We start from the raw sequence: 16,073 nt of genomic DNA, 5'->3' as shown, positions 1-16,073 counted from the left end.
CTGAGCTACTTGAAGATTGAGCTCTAATGGGATTTTCAGAGACACAGCTGTGTCGCTGGAACAAGAGGACACGACTGTGATGATGATGATGATTGTGAGGATGGTGGGAAGTAATGATCACATTTCCCCAGGTATAAGTGAAAGACTGATAGCGCTCCTACAGTCTGGCTAAAATTAGAGGGAAACTGGCTGACATATACTAATTAGTTGGTGTAATTTTGGAATTTTGAATTTTCTCTTCTTTTTTTTACACTGTGTCAAAGATAGTGGGCAGAACAGAGCGAGCGCACACAGGAAGTGCAAAGGGTCGATTTTTATTTGAGCAAATAGTGCGGAGTGAGTGTCACCATATGTTCTTCTCCAGCTACACTGCAGACTCGGCATTTTTATCATTTCACCGCTGGAAACATTCATCAGGAGCCACGCCAACATTTCAATTACTTAAATGTAGTAGACGGTAGAGTGTATGAAGTATAAATATTGTTGTTATATTACAGCACTGCTGCTGCTGCTGCTACCAGCACTGCTGCATTTTAACACTTGATCTCAGGTAGAAAAGTTAGGAAGGAGACACTGTACCCACATTGTCTCTCTGGCCCTCACCCACTCCCTGCTCGTTCGTGCTCTTACGCAGAAGCCTGTAAATCACTTACATCAGGACCCACCATTAAGGACACATTAGAGCTCCCACTGTTGCTCTGACAACTGAAAGACAACCCCTGGGATGTGCGAACGCTGCAATGTGAAGCAGGTATAATCAGCAATAACGGGGGGATCTCCTTCGTCACTTGGTTACCTGACTCTCTGTGGCCCATAGAGGGAACACACATGGTGATTATACTGGTCTGGGTTCAGTGTAAAGATAACTACCATGCCGGCATGGGAAATCATGCAAATTGAATCTGCATTTGAGTCAAATTACTGAGTGTGAAATCTCATTCCAAATATGTTTGTTAAGTCTGTCCATATAGATATTTAGTCTTTGTCTAACTCTGACAGAGTATGACTGAATGTGTTATTGCCAAATTTGTTATGTTATAGCAAATGAATGTTAATATCCCTTGGCCTTAAAGCATTCTCTGCTTCATATACTGTATGAAACACATTTTTCAAATGTTACAATTTCGTCATGCTCAGTTCCAGGTTTGGAGCCTGACCTCCCCTCCTGTGACCTCTGAAATAAGAAGTGGAAAACTCAATTTGCATGTTTATTGCCTATCAAAGGAGTGGATGCATGATGTATAATCAACATCAATTGACCACTAACCCTCAATTATGAGATTAAAACTAGAGTTCCCTAAGTCCATGTGTATAACCCCCATTAAAATACACAAAAATACACAAAATGTCATATTTTGAAAGCTAATATCTTAGCTTATCTTAAATTTTTTTACATCCTTTTCTCCTTCCCTTTATGTACAGGTGTCTTGGGAGTGCATATGGTTTGAGGCAGTGAAATAGTCACAACAAAGCCAAGGAACAGCCCTTTGGATCCGCTGTGATGTGAGTTAGATCCACGGGGATTACTGTGTTTCCAGGCTGCAGGGATTTAAATGGGAATAAAAATGTTTCTCTGTATTAATTTTCTCCTCTGCCCTTGGTGACATCACCCATGCATGAAAACCTGCATATACAGTAGAAGCTACACTTGGAGTGGTATTCCTAATACAATGCATATTTGCCTCTGGGCCACAATGAAAATATATCACAGCATAAAAACAAGCTTTGAAAATCCTACTAGGAAACTTTTAACGTTTTGTGTCCAGTTTGTAACTGTATATGAATCTACTTACAGTACAAAATTACTATGATCATTTTTTTCATCATAGACTGACGTTGATCAATATTTACATTTTATTATATCCTCAGGTTGCCCAAAAATATAGGATAAATTAATTCAACTCCACAAGTTTGTCAGGAAAATAATATCGTACCTCATTCAGCGATGCCTGAGTTCCCATCATTCATTTCAAATATTAGCTGGATCAATTAAAAAAAACATAATAATACATAATTATTTATATATATTTTTAAAAAGCATCCTACAATAAAACAAATTGAAAATGTAACATTAATCATTCTCTTTTTATTTGAGCTAGAACTGCTTGACAAGTCTGCAGCTTGGGCAAATTCAAACTGCCAGGACAAAAAGGAATTTTCCATCTCCTTTTCCATCTGTGGGGAAGATTGATTGCACCTAATCTGCATAACATCGGCCGTAAGTGCACTTCATCTTTTCAGCTAATAGGAATAACTTATTATACACAGGGATAAGGCTGCAGGAGAGGTGGATGATGGGATTCAAGTAGAGCTTTGAATCCTGTAGAATGTGAGCAGGGACATTTAAACCACAAACAGCGTGTACTTAATTAGTACTTTTTTGTTATTGTTAGATATTTAAATGATGTAATAATTACTTTGTCTGTACTGATCTGTACCTCAAGTTTTTCTTGTTTCAGACACTACACTTAACTTACACCATTTACCAGTCAAACACAGAGGCAGGAGGAACATTTTGCCAGACGGGATTTACCGGACGGTTGAGAACTCACCCTCATCCGTGTCATCAGTGACCGGAGCCTTGCTGGACTGTCCGAGCCCCATGGCTGCTCTTCCTCCTGTTCCTGAATCCTGTTCTGCTCCCTTGGCTCAGCTCAGCATTGAAAGGCTCTCCTTTTTGAGACCACTCATAGCCTGGTCAATGGTGGTAGCCCCTCACACACACACACACACACACAGTCCAAAAGTCCTGGACCACTCAGCCCTGTTGGTCTTTACTGCAGTTTCAATCAAGGCGGTGAGACAGACTACTCTGGTCTGCCGGGAGTAGAATGTTGATATGTTTGTGACTCGGGCTCTCTGTTGACTGAGAGTCTAACCTGTAAATGAAGGCAGGGCACAGAGAGGGGGGTCGGGGGGAGGAACAAGGACGCAGACATTAACGAAAACATGGATTTCTTTTATATCAAAAAGAGAGAAAACATCTTTTTGGAACTTGTTGTGAGACATTTTAGGGTCAAACTGATAGGAAAAGCTAAATACTCTAGTCCACGTTTCCTTTCTCTCTCTCTTTTTTATTAATAATTAAATCTTTATGTTTTCATTAAAACATCATTCTGGGAGTTTATAGTGTGTATTTGTGTGTCTCCGTGTCCCTGTGTGTGATGAATGGAAAGATCACATTTTGGAGGCTTTTCATTTACAGATTGCTTGACTGTGCAGCTTATTCTGTCAGAATGACCAACACTGTGTGAGACTTCCTGAGCTTTCTGCAAGCAGTTAACATCATTAGGAGAAATATGGAGACACAAAAAGTGCTGTGTGATTGTAATTTTAATTAAATCCTAAGCGCATTATTACAGTTATGTTGGAGAAGCCAAGTCAGGATAAGTTGGTTTGACTCCCTGGGTTTGAGGCTGCATTCTATTTAGCTCACGTGTTTTATTATTATTATTATTATTATTTTGTTGATTTTTAACTAAATAAATGCGATACACGCCGAACAGGAGTCCAGAGATGGACTTTACAGACAAACTTCAATGTGCTGTGTCAACACTGGAGGAAATCCTCACATGCAAGTGGTTACGTCAGTCCAGCTAATCCTCCAAAAATGTAATTACTGTATTAAAGCAATGAAACATTGTCAGGACTGAGTACAGGGGAGCCGCAGTGCTGCGCTGTCACCAGAGGACACTGCGCTCCAGCCGTTCATATCTGATCGGAATAGAAAGTAGCCTCCGTCCTGCATCCATGCAGGGCAGCCGTGCGCTTACCTCGGGACGTGGACGGTTCGCGGAGCTCGTGGACATTTCTAGTGCTGTCTGCCGCAGAGATGTGAAGCCAGGGCAAAGCAACAGCGCTGGAAGTACACTGCATCCATCACTTATCCTGCGTCCGGACAACGGCTGCAACGCAGACTACGCACCGGGCGCCGGCGGTCACCCGAAGAAATGACTGAGTCTGAGGCACGCAGCTGCGAGACGGCACTTGCGGCGCCAAGAATGTAGTCCAATAAGAAAACTGTATTGTTGTCATAGGAAGAATAAGGAGGAAGTATAAAGAACCGAACTCGTCGTGTTGCTCCGGTGAACCACTGACCAGTACATCAGTGTCTACATGCGCTGCCGGTTCACAGCCGTGCGTCTGCAGAGGCACGGCAGCTGTAGCTGTGGACTGTGTTTAAGGGACTCAAGAGTTCCCTCACGTTACTCGTTCATACATCCCCCCCCCCAACTATTATCCCCCTACAGACCCCATGAATTTTACAAGCATTTAAATCTCACTCGTCATTACATTTAATCACGTGCTTATCAGAATAGGTTAATAGTAAAAACTCCTGAACTTAATAAACCCCAGAATATCGTTGGTTTGGAAATACACGATTCCTATTGGTCTGCTTCCAATACATTGTGTAATTGAATCGAAACGTATGCTTCTTAATAGAAAGTGTTAGTTTTCATGTCATGCCTGCTGTTACATTCTGCTACACGTTTAGCGCCCCCTTGAGGTTATGCCAGTATGCTTAAGCAGCAGGTTGTCACAATGCCCCAGGTGCATTTTAACTGTAGCTGATGAGCACAGGCTGCCTAATAGATGTTCAGCAGTGTAACAGTAACATCCTCCTGCAGCTTCAGTCAGAAACTGAGTGAAATGTGATTTTATGTTGATTTGGAATCACTCTAACTGCACCGATCAAGTTCTATTTTCTATACAGCAGGGTTACAAGTCAGCTAGAAAGAGAAGAACGAGAAAAATGGAATAAAAACAGTTTCATAAAAAGGTGTAAAAGACCATAAAAAACCGACAAGGAGACAGAAAATACAAAATAATTTTAAAAAATAAACCTACAAAATTATTCTGCACAGTCTAATTTTTACAGATTAATTTTTGTATTTTGAAGCTGAATCACAGTCATGAATGACTCAAGAAGTAGCCGCTTACAAAATGTCACTTCCTTCTACATTTTCGCCCGGAGAAATATGAGCGGTCTCCAAAATAAGACCAGGGCAGTCAAAGTGTCAGGATCTCTAGAGAGCAGCTGAAGGACTCACAGACTGCAAACAAAGCGGCAGGCCCTGGAGTGACGGTGTAGAGAGCCCACAGGAGCGAGCAGAAAAGCATATTATCTGTCAGGAAGGTCAGGGAGGTCTCGAGCTATAGATGAAAATAAGAGACCCTTTCAAAACACGGAGCACATCTCATCACAGGCTGTAGCAGAGTGAGCATGTGTACTAACAGGACTGTCAGCAGTATTTTGAGGTGATGTCACAAAAGAAACACGTACAGCCATGACCTCATTGAAGGGATGAGGACTGAGCAGAGTGCATTTGGTTTGGAAATTGAAGGGACTTAAACCAAGGTCATGGCAGAGGGAAGATAAGGTGTCTAGAAAAAGTAATAACATGCTTTGACTTGTTCAGTAATCTTGGATTACATATATTTATATATACTGTATGTGCTTCAGCAGAAATGGCAAAACTGGCCAATAGCAACTCCCCGCTTTTTTCTTTTTTCTATTTTTAGATCAAATCCAAATGGTAATAGCCAGGGATTCAGAACCCAAAAGTGTTTACCGCAGTAAAATGGTCTCCCTCCTGTGTCAACACCTGCCTTATCACCATCACTTCCACCACCATGGTCAGCAACGCTTTCATCACTTATGTAGACAGACAGGTCATGTGTGTCCCATGGTAATCTTTGGAGGCCAAGGTGAAGAGTTGGCCGAGGACGTCCGAGTGTTGGTACCCAGAGAACAGGGATATGCTTACTCTGCACCCAGCACGTTTGCTTTCTCGTTCTCCTCTTCCATCACGACAAGACACCCTCCTGGTGGGCCATCCATCTTCACATTGCGTTACATCGCTCATATGTAACGGGAATCACTCAAAGGCAGCATGGCAATGTAACGGGAATCACTCAAAGGCAGCACGATCCCTGATCGGGCCTTTGACAGCACCAGGAAGTGTGTTGCTCCATCAAATTAGATGAGTGATGACACCATCCCATCACATTTGGACATGAAGGAGACGACTTATAATGCAGAAGTTAATGCATGCCTGTTGTCTACACGTTTCCTCCCACTGTCTAAACACACACAGGTTGAGGTTTAACTGCTCTCTCTGAATTCTCTCTGTGCGACCCTATGAAGTACTGCTGAATAGTACACGTTGTACCAACTCTAGATAACTGCAGGGATTGGCTCCTGCCACCCCTGCGACCTTTGGAGGATTAAGTGGTAGATGAATGAATGACTGAACATCTGGCAGTTATAGATGACGGTTGAGATGTAAAGAGTTAAGTTTAAACCCACCGCCGTCTAGTGGAAGGAAAGACAATTTCGTCCTGTAATTTTTACTTCTCTTACTTATCTCTTACTTAAGTTTTACTTATCTTTTCTGATGAATACAATAATATGAATCACATTGAGAACACAAAAAATGTTCAACAAAATATTTAAAAATATAAATATTTAAAATGAATCATAGTTTGGTTAAATTTAATTTTTTTGGTTGAAAACTTTATTCCACTTGTGTAAAAACCTATTTTTTTTTGTCTCTGAGAATATTTCCATGGCATTCCACTTGTGTAAAAACCTATTTTTTTAGTCTACACATTTAGTTCTATTCAGTACATATATTTCCCATCAGACCCAAGGTGGATACTACTGGTCATGTTGCTCTCCAGTCTGACCATGGCGATGCCTGGGCTAAATCCCTCAGTGAAATAAAACCACTAATTGTTCTGGAGTAAACACAGGGGTGTGTTAGAATTCATCCACATGCATACGTGGCTGCAGTCGAGCATCGCCGACACGGACAAACAAACAAAGACTTTGTGCTGCAGCAGTCAGACAGTCATGGCGATCCTTTATCACTTCTTGCTTATTTCATCTCTGGTGCCGTTGGTGCTCAACTACCCTTTCATCCCACCCACCTGCTACAGCAAGGTACTGAACATGGCACGAGACCTCACCCACTGGGCAGCTTATCTGAAGAGGGCCCCGGAAACTGTAAGTGGAAATCTCATTAGATAAGTGTAATATTGACTTAGTTTTTTTAAGGTAAATTGAGGCATCACAGGAATTGATATTTAATGTTTTTTTTCAACCAGACTTATTGCATGGCACACATGCCAGACCTCCACCTTGATATCCATGTGAGTATTCATCTCATTTCTACATCAATACTTACAAGATGTATGTGTACATTTTTAAAGGACTGCAGGAACCAGAAGAAACCAACACGTTTCAGTCAGTTTTATGATGAAAGAATGAATTTACTCCATGACACAAAATGTCAACAGAGATGTTAAACATGTTTACTGTGCTGTGTTTTCTTCTTTGGCTTATCTGGCGGTCTAAACAGCTCAGCACCAACCTCAGTGGTGTTTGGTCTGTCTCACCGAATCCCCCTAAATCATGCAAAGTGACACTAATTGTTACTGTCTCTGTCAGAATGGATGTGTGATGTACAAAATGAGGACCTACATCTCCCTGGTGGACGGCCTGAGAGAGCGCCGCTGCGCCTACACCAGAGATGTGTGGAGGCTGGGATCCAACCTGAGACAGCTCTTCATCTTCATGTCGGAGAAGTGCCATGGGGTAAGAGACAGTGAGAGAAGGTGTCTGTACAGGTGTGCATCACAATCCAAACTGTATCACGAAGAAAACTCTGGCTCATGAGCTTCAGGAAACACACATTGGTTTGAAATATACATTATATATAATTAAACTGCTTGATACTGTAATTGACCAATATATTGCCGTTACAAAACAAATAATCCAAGACATACTGTATGTGGAGATTTGTTGTCATAGATTTTTGACACACATGAACAACTTGAGTTTTCTGAACGAGTATTGATCCATCTTGTCTAATGGCGCCCCCCTCTGTTTCTGCAGGAGTTGGTGTTCACAAGCTTTGACTGTGCTGCTCTGGAACGACATTATTTTTTCTAACATCACCTCTATTAGATCACTCTACTATTAGAGAAAGAGAGAAGCCGTTTTCACGAACAATCTGCATATTACTACATTAACTAAAAGAAAAATATATGTTTATTTTACAAATATGCTATCTACGTTTATTATTATCATCGCTTTTTTATTATAAATGAAATGCTTTAAGTCACATTTTTACATCTTACATTCTTTTTAAACAACCATGAATATATATATTTTTTCTGGGCTTTCTTTTATAATAAACAGCACGATATTTACACCATAACAACCCTTGTTGTTGATTGTTTTTTGGTTACACAAGTCATAAAATATTTAACAGGACACTATTGAATAATTCGTTCCACTGACTCCTTTAAAAAGCTATATATAGTTAGCTATATTGCTGTATAGTTATAGTATAACTCTTTGTATTTCGAACTGTCATTTGCTTTGTGTTCCCCCTCTCCCCCCCAATTGTTTCAGAGTAAACAAACTGTTAACTCTGAGTGGATTTGTAGATTTTTCATTAGACTTAATTTCAGGCAACACTATTAAGAGACAAACATTAACATGTGCTAGATGTTGAGACTACTTTCTTCCCACAACTCATTAAGTCATCAAACGTTGCATAAAGTCTGGATAAAGGCACATGTCAAGAGTTGCATCTTCCAGGGGCATTATTATTATTTTACACCTTTTTATCATTGACGATATCGTGTAAACATTTTTCTAAACTTATTTTTTGGGCTCACCTAACCTAGTCTGCCAGTAGAGGGCAGAGTAGCATTGTTTGTAAACCTTGAAGTTAGCCATGGTTGGACGTCAATCCTAACCAGCCTGAGGCTGTTTGACTTAGAAGAAAACTGGAATAAAGTCATTAAAGAACAACGATCAAAGAATCATATTAACCAGATTAGTAACAAATCAACTGTCACCTGACCGTGAGTCATCTTCTCCACATAATATAAAAAAAACTCTAATAAATCACATTTTAAATGTAGACCTTGTAGTAATGGTCCAGCACTTTAAAGAAACGGTTGACTGGACATAATAATTAATTAATTAATTACAACAATCAACAACAACCTACGCACGTTCTTCAGTGTAGTTTCCGGCACTACCGCTGTTGGACATTAGGGGGAGTGCGTGCTCACCAACCCGGACATGAAGTCCATTTAACTCACAGGAGACGTCATGACAACAGCTTGTTCTTTCTAAGAAACTACATTTCCATGACGGCAGTGAGAGGGAGTGTCTGTTGGGCCACAAGGTGGGGCTTGAAGCGTAGTTTGAATCAACAAGTTGATCATAGAAAGCGGCAGCAGCGGCAGACGCTCCAGTCGCTCCAGTCGCTGTCATCAACGGCAGGTGGTCAACGTGCCTCCTTCAGCAATACCGCAGTCAGTGAACGGGATTATTCTCTCATGTTTTAACTGCACAGCCGGAAAATAGAGATGGTCACAGCTGGCTGACATGGAAGGAGACGAATAAGTCTTGTTTTTATTTTACTTTTTATAGTGAAGTATAGGGAAGTACAACGATTTTTAAAAAAACATTTTGATCGCGTTGCGCGTCTGTGCCTGCGTCATGCCCTCTGTGTAGAGAGCCATAGTTTTTTATACCACATTATTTTTTGTTGCTATTATTTTTTGAGAATATGGCACTAGCGAGGTTCAGCAAAATTCTTCGCCTGCCTACGATTGAAATCAAAAAGAAGCTCAAGCAGTATGAGCACGTTCGCCGGGACGTTAACCCCAATGACATTTGGGAAATTATTGGCGAGCTTGGTGACGGTGCCTTTGGAAAGGTCTACAAGGTAAGTTTGAGCGAGTTTGGCTTTTTTCCACCCCAGATTCTGAAGCATTTTGTCACTTCAGTTCATGTTTTATGTACTCATATTTTAAGGGTGTCACCTACTTCCTGTCACCATTGAGAGGATGCTTGACTCTCTCATCATTGCTGTCACTGTGACTAACATTTGAACTATGTCGCCTGACAGCAGTGCCACTAAAAAAATAAAACTCAGGAAGTAGTCTTCACTCAGGTAAACTAGGAGATCGAAACAAGATAAATCGAAGGATTTCATAGTCATTGAGTAGAAATAAGATTTGACATCTACACCTTAAACAGAATAAGTGGCAGTAATAACAAAAAGCTTCAAAGCAAACCCTGCAGCTTCCCAATAATTGGCTTTAATCAACAGTTTACTGTAGGGATGTTGCAGCGCAACTTTCCCCACACATCTCACTTTTTCCTTGACTTCCTGCACTGGCTGCCCCTCCAGTGTAAATCAAACCAACCAGGGGCAGTGAAAGTACCCTTGGTTAGGCACTGGTCAAACCTCAGCAGCCCTGCAGCACATTTGGCTCAGAGTGGTTATTTAATCTGGATCTGCTCGCTGGTCAGTTCCGTCTGTGTGAAACACAGCACAGGACCTCAGTGTCTGTCCGGCCCAGCGAGCACAGTGCAGCTCTTTGACACATCGGTGGGCCTCACTGGAAGAAGTGATGCTTTAGCAGAGGTTTGCGTTGGGCAGTAAATGCAGGTTTTTATGGAGGACTCCACCTTGTTTAGGTATATACTTTATATGCAGCAACTCAACCCTGAGTACTGTTTTAAGAAAAGGTTTTTGTGTCAAAGAGCCTCAGTTTAGATGAAGCTAAATTGTATATATCTGGTGTGTGTGTGGGGGAACAGGGATTTGTCACTTTGTCACAAATGTCTGTGGAGGACAGCTCCACACCTGCAGCTGTCAGACTGAGTGGGTGCAAATAATGGGTCGCTGGAGGAAACTGTGGGAGCAACTTCCTCTAGTGTCTCTCAAACCTCAGCATAATCTGCTCATCTGTGGGAGGTAGGGGTCTCAAATGGTTAATCAGAGCATAGATTCTGTTGTTAAAGATGGTATCACTGATTTGTCACTTTTTAAAGAATCAAAGTCTGCAGCAGTGATGATGTTGTTGGATGTGGGAGGAGGATAAAGAGTCATATTGGACAGAGGCGGCTGTACCTTAAACACTGCCAGGAGCGTCAACCACTCAGGCAGCAAACTGTACTCAATATTACAGGAAGTTGAAGGGAAAGATCACATTAAAGCCACAGGCCCTCGGTTACCATTAAAGCTCTTCTTTGTATCCAGTGTCTGTGGGTGTAACTGCACTTCAGTTAAAAAAAACAACCCAAACTTACTTCTATTGGCCTGCAAAACAAACAGTAAAGATTTCCTGATCTAAGGCACGGAAAGTGTATGCACTTAGCCAAGTTTGATACTTTGAAACAAATAACATCATATAGTAACTAATATATTTTTTTAAGCAATTCAGAGAAAATAACATTTTTTAATGTTATTGATAGAAAATTAATAAAATTGGATAATCATGGGATTATTAAGTATTAACAACATAGTGGTGGTATATTATAAATATTGTTAGAAGAACACTAAAGGTTAGTGTAGAGTCTACACAGATGATAAAAAAAATAGTTAAGAAAATTGTCAATGTACAACAAGGGTGCTAACAATTATTATCCCAACGAGAGCTGAAAGTAAGTTTAAAATGTTTACAGTGAACTGAAGAGGCTGAAGAGGCTGAAGATTAGCCATAAATAGGGAGAGGACATTAGCAAGAAGTTGACTGTCGATGGAAAACGCTCCTGAAACACAGAAACAGAAAAAACCAACACGTGTCCGTGTTTATTTCCAACATTTGTTTTCACAATAACCTGTTGTTTACATCTCATGTTTTCATGGTCATAGGGTTACAGTACAGTGTCAGGTGTAAACAAGTGCTACAGTCAACAACCTCTCCATGTATTGTCTGCTGTAGTCGACCTTAACATTGACCAACAACATACATGCATGCTTAAAACCTTGGAAACTGGAATCTGCTTGGATCAAAGTAAATATGAATTAGTATTTTAAATATATATTTTTATATATTGTGCAACTAATTGTGCAATTGACGACACCATCCTGAAACACTGGACAGACGAGAACGAACGACATTTTCCTGTCATGAAGCACTGCAGTCAATTTTTGTGTTTTTTTTGTGTGTTTTTTTTTAAGTGACACTGTTTTGATGCATCTCGGAGAAGCTAGCATGCCGCTGTAATTGTAGTCATTAACCAGCGATCCCCCATCGCTGCCATAACTCTTGCAGTCATGACAAGAAAATGTCTTCGTTCTCGTCCGTCCAGTGTGTCAGGATGGTGTCTGCCATGAGTTGCACAGTTGGTGCGCGGCTGCAAGTGAAGCATGCAGTTGTGTATGGTTGCTGTCACTAATTAATGAGCCACGTGCGACTGAGCACATTGCCCTGCTGCTGCTGCTGCTGCTGCTCATGAAATGTTTCCATAGACACGAGCCGGCTGCAGGGTTATGCTCCGTTCAGTCCCTTTGAGGGTTGACAGCCGCCGACTGCGTCTGTGTCAGCCTGTATAATGCACGGCTCTAAGCCTGAGCCTTAATTGTGCCAGAGGAGTTGTGCAGTGTGTGTAATATACAATATATACATGAGTGTGTGCGTCATAAATATAAAGTTGAAACAGAGATCGAATACACCGTCTCTGTTCTACTGAACAAGAGTAAATACCATAGTTTGACCCAAAGTTACGAACGTCGGAGTTAATAGTTTGGGTGGAGGCACACAGTGGAGGAAGTGGTCAGAGCTCCTGCCTTACAGCAAGACGATCACGAGTTGCTGGTTTAACTCCCTGTCTTTCTGTATGGACTTGTAGAGAGAATCTTGTTCTCAAAATCCCAAAGCTCAGGATTGACCGTAGGAATAAAAGACAGGGTAAACCTGTAGAGTTCACGACATGTGTGTGTGGACCGAGCCAAACAGAGCCGTGGCCTCGACCGATGCTGCTGCTGCTGCCATTGGCTCCAGCTCAGCAGCAGTAGAATAGAATGAAGATTATTTAAATAAAAGTTCATGTTAGGTTTTCTGAAGGTTCATGAGCCGACAGAGTTGAGTTAAAGGGCTTTAAAGTTGAACTTTGTCGTATGGGAATGTCGCTGTCTAATCTGAGTGGCCAGCTGGATGCACAGTGCCTGATAAGGAACCTGCTTGTGGGCGTGGGCCCTGAGTAACCGGTGTAACCCTTTAAAGAATGCAGCATCAGCATTTATCATTTCTGTTTTAATTATAAGTTAAAATAACAGAAATTGGATGGTGTGTTCACGTGCATTCCTTCATTTTGGGAAACTGGTGTTCAGCTACTGTATCATGAGTTTCCTGCCCTTAGAAAGGGAATATAGAAGGTCACACATGAGAATGAATCACTGATAAACAAAGACATGTCAGTGCGTCTCACTGTTCCGGTTCACTGTGCAGAGTAACAATTTCCTCTCCTTTAGTAAGTTGTATTTAACTCAAGGCACAGAAATCTCTTGACATCCTGAATGTACCCACAACTTCCTCAGTATGAGGTCTTAGCTTCTGAGCCGCGCTCTGTTCAGGGCTTCAAAGGAGGAAAAGCAAAAACATAAATTCAAGCTTTTCTTGTTTTCATATGGAAATACAATTTCAATTTCAGTTCATACTTGTTTTTCATAGTGTTTTCTTTACTACGTTGTTGATCTGCTGATGTAGTATCAAGTTTAATAAATGGGGATGTTGTTGTTTTATTCATTCAAGTTTTGAATGATTTTATTGGTCAACAAAACTTTATAGATACTGAATATTTACCAATGTGATTCTATGACAGGACATGGACATTAAATAGTCATTGTTTAGTGAAGAATTCCTTTTTGTTTTTCATAGCTGTTGGATGCATTTATATATATATATTTACATATTTATATATAATAATTCAAATTGTTTTTTTGCTGCTCTCTATGTTCACTTCTGGTGTTTGAATCTCAAATTAAAAACCAATTCCAAAGTTTTATCAGTGCAGCATGTATTGTACCAGACATGCTGTACCAGCTGTACAGTACAACAACTATCAACATCACTTTTTTAATCTGACAGTTAAACACAGTTTGAGCGACAGGACTCCAATCAGAAACAGACACTATGACGTAACCTTATGTCCAACCTTGAACTTTGTTGATATGAATTGAGAGATCATCACTTCCGTGGGCGTCTGCTGACACGGGAGGATTTATTTGCTGCTGTCATGGTGTAGGTTCTACAGGATTATAAGGGGGCAAAGGTCTAAACTCACACACATTCTCCCCGCAGGGTGTGTGTGTGTGTATGTGTATGTGGAGATTACAAAACCCAATGCAGGCTGAAGAGATATCTAGTCTATTAATTCATCTTGGAGTTGACTGACCTGAGGGGAAGCCCTGTGTGTTATTGGTTATCAGGTTGTTCTGGTTCGTTGAGGATGTAATTATTTGAACAGTACGCAGTTAAAATGTACAGTGTGCTCACTACATTATTAGGCAGCAGTGATCCTAAACCTCAGACACCAACAGAAGGGATGTTCTCTGTCAGTAAGAAAGAAGAAAAATAGAGAATTTTAAAAAAGTTGTCAGAACTAGTAACTAACCCACTGCAGCTCTAAACCACAATACTCAACTTAAAAAGTTTTAGTAAGTCTTCTGCAATGGTTAGTTATTTAGTAAGCTAATAAATAACTACCCACATTGAATCTTAACCTGGTTAATAATTAAATTAGTCAAGGTGAGTTGTTTTATTTGATCTGCCGTTTGTTGCAGAATGTCAAAGACTGAAAAGAACATTTACCCCTAACTTTAAGACAGGTGAACTGTAAAAGAAACACTGCTGACACTCACACCTGGTTGGTAAAGGCGTGTTTACTTGACCCTGTGTGTTTGTGTGCCATCACGTCAGTAACATCTGCCTTTTCCAGTTTTCCTCTCTCTGATTCTAGGTAGACATGACAGACAGGAAGAGATGATATGAATAGGGCGACAGACAAAGGAAGTGAGTGCAGCAGAGAGTGGAGGTGGTGAACAGGCGTGTTAACGTGTACGTCGTCAGCGATCCCACTCATCTGTCCTCTAAAAGCAGTTTAGAGTGCAGGGAAGGCCTTTGTTTTTCTGCCAGGTTGGCTCCATCAGGTGATACTCTTGCACTTCACCTACTTGAAAGCCAAGTTGATAATGTACCACGGGTTAAACACCCAAAGAGGGGTGTAACGCTAGAGGTACAAAGTGGAGCAGAACCATGCCGCCCTTCCTTCTTCCTCTATGGAAACCAGACCCAAACAAGGCTGAAGACTGTTGTTGTTCCTCTCTGGAGCGGAGTGGAGGACAGAGGAGACACAGTGTAGCGTTTTTTTCTCCAAGGACGGCTACAGCCGCAGCACTGTGTGGCTAACTAAAGTCCTCCTTCCTCCATCTCGTACGTACGTGGCGTTATTATCTGATGATTCACAGTGTCTTCTGTGTCAGCCCCTGACGTTTGGCCTCTCCAATATCTTCCCTTTATTTGTTTTTTTTCATCAGTGGATTTTTTGGTGTTTCATGTAAACATCTTGTTAGCAGCTGCCTGCGCGGGTGGCCAGCTGCCGACAACATGCGTCATTTACTTTTTTACTTTATAACTGAGATGGGTTGTTTAGCAGTAAAATCCGCTCAAAGTCCAAAATTTAGAACATTCTATTTATAGTACGAGCAAAAGCACACAGTCTAATTAAAATGACAGCATCATGTGTCTTTTCTTTTTTTTTTTAGAAGTTGAATTACTTAATTTTAGCCCCTTAATTAATTGTTACAAAGGATTTTTAATTAAAACATCAAACTATGACTTCATTTTGAGAAGAATATACTGAGACAGGGGCTGGATTTTGAGATAAAAAAGCCACTTCTATACCTTATAAAGGAATATTAGATATGGAAGCTGATTTTTTTTCCCCAAATCCATACAGAAAATCTGCCAATGTCCATAAAAAACTAAGTATGTTATGATAATCTTGTTGTCGCTTAAATAAATCGAATTGTTAATTTGGGACTTTGCTGTTTAATATATTATTCTTTTACTTCAAATGTGACACATTTCTGCAGGGAGTAAGCAGAGGAGCAGTTGTTTTCATCCTCTGAAATTTTCTCACACTAATTTGGCAATGAGTGCTTTCCAAATTGCAGATTCTAGGCTGGAAAAAAAAGCCAAAAATAGGCAAAATAGAATGCAAACTTATAATTAAGCTGTTGCACAATTAG

At 40.7% G+C, this 16,073-nt stretch overlaps 3 protein-coding genes across 3 annotated transcripts in view; 2 read left to right on the top strand and 1 right to left on the bottom strand.

Annotated features, from left to right (window-relative positions):
• stk32a (serine/threonine kinase 32A) overlaps positions 1-4,209 on the bottom strand; it is a 34,647-nt gene extending 30,438 nt beyond the window's left edge. Inside the window, exons 1-2 of the mRNA XM_008332925.3 lie at positions 3,774-4,209; positions 2,553-2,879 (exon numbers count right to left, since the gene is read on the bottom strand). Coding sequence (XP_008331147.1) covers positions 2,553-2,604 — 52 coding nt within the window. The 5' untranslated portion in view covers positions 2,605-2,879; positions 3,774-4,209. The remainder of the gene's footprint in view (positions 1-2,552; positions 2,880-3,773) is intronic.
• A 2,417-nt stretch (positions 4,210-6,626) lies between these two features.
• cytl1 (cytokine like 1) lies at positions 6,627-7,995 on the top strand. The gene is made up of 3 exons (XM_025065959.1): positions 6,627-7,009; positions 7,111-7,155; positions 7,454-7,995. The coding sequence occupies exons 1-3, from the start codon at positions 6,779-6,781 to the stop codon at positions 7,679-7,681; spliced, it is 504 nt and encodes a 167-aa protein (XP_024921727.1). The 5' UTR covers positions 6,627-6,778; the 3' UTR covers positions 7,682-7,995.
• Positions 7,996-9,060: 1,065 nt separating this feature from the next.
• The window catches only part of stk10 (serine/threonine kinase 10), a 28,133-nt gene continuing 21,120 nt past the window's right edge, over positions 9,061-16,073 (top strand). Inside the window, exon 1 of the mRNA XM_008332924.3 lies at positions 9,061-9,755. Coding sequence (XP_008331146.2) covers positions 9,597-9,755 — 159 coding nt within the window. The 5' untranslated portion in view covers positions 9,061-9,596. The remainder of the gene's footprint in view (positions 9,756-16,073) is intronic.

Source organism: Cynoglossus semilaevis, chromosome 19, assembly GCF_000523025.1.
Source record: "Cynoglossus semilaevis isolate Cse_v1.0 chromosome 19, Cse_v1.0, whole genome shotgun sequence".
NCBI lineage: Eukaryota > Metazoa > Chordata > Actinopteri > Pleuronectiformes > Cynoglossidae > Cynoglossus > Cynoglossus semilaevis.
The sequence above is the reverse complement of the archived record's forward strand: the minus strand, read 5'-3'. Positions and strand labels throughout refer to the sequence as shown.